The sequence below is a fragment of the Hetaerina americana genome, unplaced genomic scaffold (genome assembly GCF_022747635.1).
Source record: "Hetaerina americana unplaced genomic scaffold, ioHetAmer1.1.p SCAF_142, whole genome shotgun sequence".
NCBI classification, from domain to species: Eukaryota; Metazoa; Arthropoda; class Insecta; order Odonata; family Calopterygidae; genus Hetaerina; species Hetaerina americana.
In genome coordinates, this window is record NW_027286537.1 from 60,476 (window position 1) to 62,817 (window position 2,342).

At 48.9% G+C, this 2,342-nt stretch overlaps 1 protein-coding gene across 1 annotated transcript; it reads left to right on the forward strand.

The window, feature by feature from the left end:
- The first annotated feature begins 657 nt into the window (after positions 1 to 657).
- LOC139686472 (uncharacterized) lies at positions 658 to 1,785 on the forward strand. The gene has a single exon (XM_071583653.1). It carries the CDS (start codon positions 658 to 660, stop codon positions 1,783 to 1,785), a length of 1,128 nt encoding a protein of 375 aa, XP_071439754.1.
- The last annotated feature ends 557 nt before the right edge of the window (positions 1,786 to 2,342 follow it).

The window sequence follows — 2,342 nt, forward strand, 5'->3', positions numbered from 1 at the left end:
TGGACGAGTACAATCCGACAAAGGTGGAACACTAGGGGAACAATGAGACCCTAATGTATCACATATCTGACCGGAGGAGTGGCCCGGGAAGATGTGAGCGTTGCGTCTTGTACTGGGTGGCGGAGATCGGCGATTGACCTCAGCGCGCCGGGTCTGTCAAAGAGAACCTTTGCCAGACTGACAACATCCGCTCGGCTCATGGATTTGCTTTAGTGACTGGTTACGAATGACCGCGACCCTAAAATCGCACGCTGTGACGGTTGCTTTATGATTTAGGCATGGTTACGTGATAAGACCCGCTCCGGGGTAACATCTGAACATCAGCTCGGGATGCAAGCACCCATACTTTTGCGGAGATACTCTGATAGCCAAATGCCTCGGTCCTTTGGCATGTTCTACATTCTGTCAGGATATGTTGAACTGTCAGGGGTTAGAGGCACTCATTGCAGCGGGTCTGTTCTTTCACCTCCGCAAAGAGGTAAGAGTGTAGGCAGAGGACCCTATTCTCAGGCGCGTAATCATGACCTCTTCCCTCCTAATGTTCCGGATGGAAGAGGACCATGGTGAAACGACCGATTTTATTACCCTGATGCAGAGGTAGTTCTCGGGCTGGACTGCGTGAGAGACATTTTTGGCTCAACGTTTCTCTCCCGTTGCATGGAGCGTCGTCAGGAGCGAAGTAGTTTTATGCTAGCTGATCCGCCGGTATTTATACCCGGTTCTCGTTCCTTTCACATTTCACGAAACGCCACTGTGGTAATCAAAAAGGAAGACTATGAGAAAAAGGTCTCAAAGCTGCTGGAAGACGACACGTACGTAAAACTTAAACGTGACCCCACATCCAGGATAGAACGGCAAGTGAGAGACCACGTCAAAAAATCTTCAATTCCTTTGGAAGATCAGAAGAAACTATTTCCTTCCGCCTCCAGATGTCCACGACTCTACGGATTACCAAAGGTTCACAAGAAAGAAATCCCATTGAGACCCATTGTCAGTAGCTTAGGATCACCTACTTACAAGTTAGCCCAGTTTCTCGCTAGAAGTCTCAAACCCTGCACTGGGAATACGACGTCAAACGTAAGAGATTCATCCCACTTCATCGAGATTCTGGGATCAATAAATGTCTCCCCACGTGATATTCTCGTGGGTTTTGACGTGGTGTCACTTTTCACGAAGGTTCCGGTGCGGGAATCCCTGGCCATACTTCAAAGATTCACTAGCAAAGGACTACCACCAGACTTCCCAAAACTGGTTGAATTCTGCCTGGAGAGTAACTACTTCCTATGGAACGGCGATATATACCAGCAAACAGAAGGAGCGGCAATGGGATCACCATTGTCTCCGGCCATCGCCGACATATTCATGGAAGACCTCGAGGAAAAAGCGCTGGCATCCTGCAACCTCCCTCCCAAATGCTGGCTACGCTGCGTGGACGACACCTTCGTCATCTGGCCACATGGAGAGGAGAAATTAGAGGAGTTTCACCGAGAATTGAATAACATAAACTCGGCCATAAAATTCACGAAGGAACTTGAGAAAGACGGACGCCTTCCGTTCCTTGACGTACTCGTGACGAGGAAGTTAGACGGAACTCTCGGCCACTCAGTGTACAGAAAACCTACGCACACTGATCGTTACCTCCACGCCACTTCTCATCACCACCCACAGCAAAAGGCAGGTGTCATCAAGACTTTTCTCCAGAGCAGAAAGAGTGTCAGACGCAGAATCACTCCCAGCAGAGAAAGAACACCTGAACAGAGCCATGAGAAACAACGCTTACGATAATGCCTTCATCAGAAGAGCCGTGAGGAAAAGAGATTCAGACAACGAGATAAAGGAGAAACCAGCTGCTTTCGCCCTTCTTCCCTATGTCAAGGGCACGACCGATCGCATAGCACGAATCCTCAGAAAGAAAAATGTCGTCACCCGTTTCGGCACGGTGAAGAAGCTAAAGGACATATTCCCCTCACCCAAAGACAAACTCCCCCCTCTACTGACCGAAGGGGTATACGAAGTACCATGCAGCTGCGGCGGAAGCTACGTTGGCCAGACTGGACGTGCTATGGAAACACGTATAAAAGAACACCGAACATCAGTAAAAAACAAACAATGGAAAACATCAGCCATTGCGGAGCACATCATGTCGGAGCCAGGACATAAAATAGAATTCGACAACACGAAAGTCCTAGCGAAGAAACAACATCTCTACTTCCCTAGGCTAATTCGTGAGTCTATTGAAATAGCGAAACGGCCACGGAATTTCAACCGAGACGACGGCTTCCACCTGCCAGATACCTGGAAACGCTTTTTGCGTGGGGGGGAAAGTCACCAACGGTCAAAAA

What these genes read in the sequence shown, in the direction of transcription:
- LOC139686472 (XM_071583653.1), top strand. Translation starts at nt 658, where the DNA reads ATGGAGCGTCGTCAGGAGCGAAGTAGTTTTATGCTAGCTGATCCGCCG.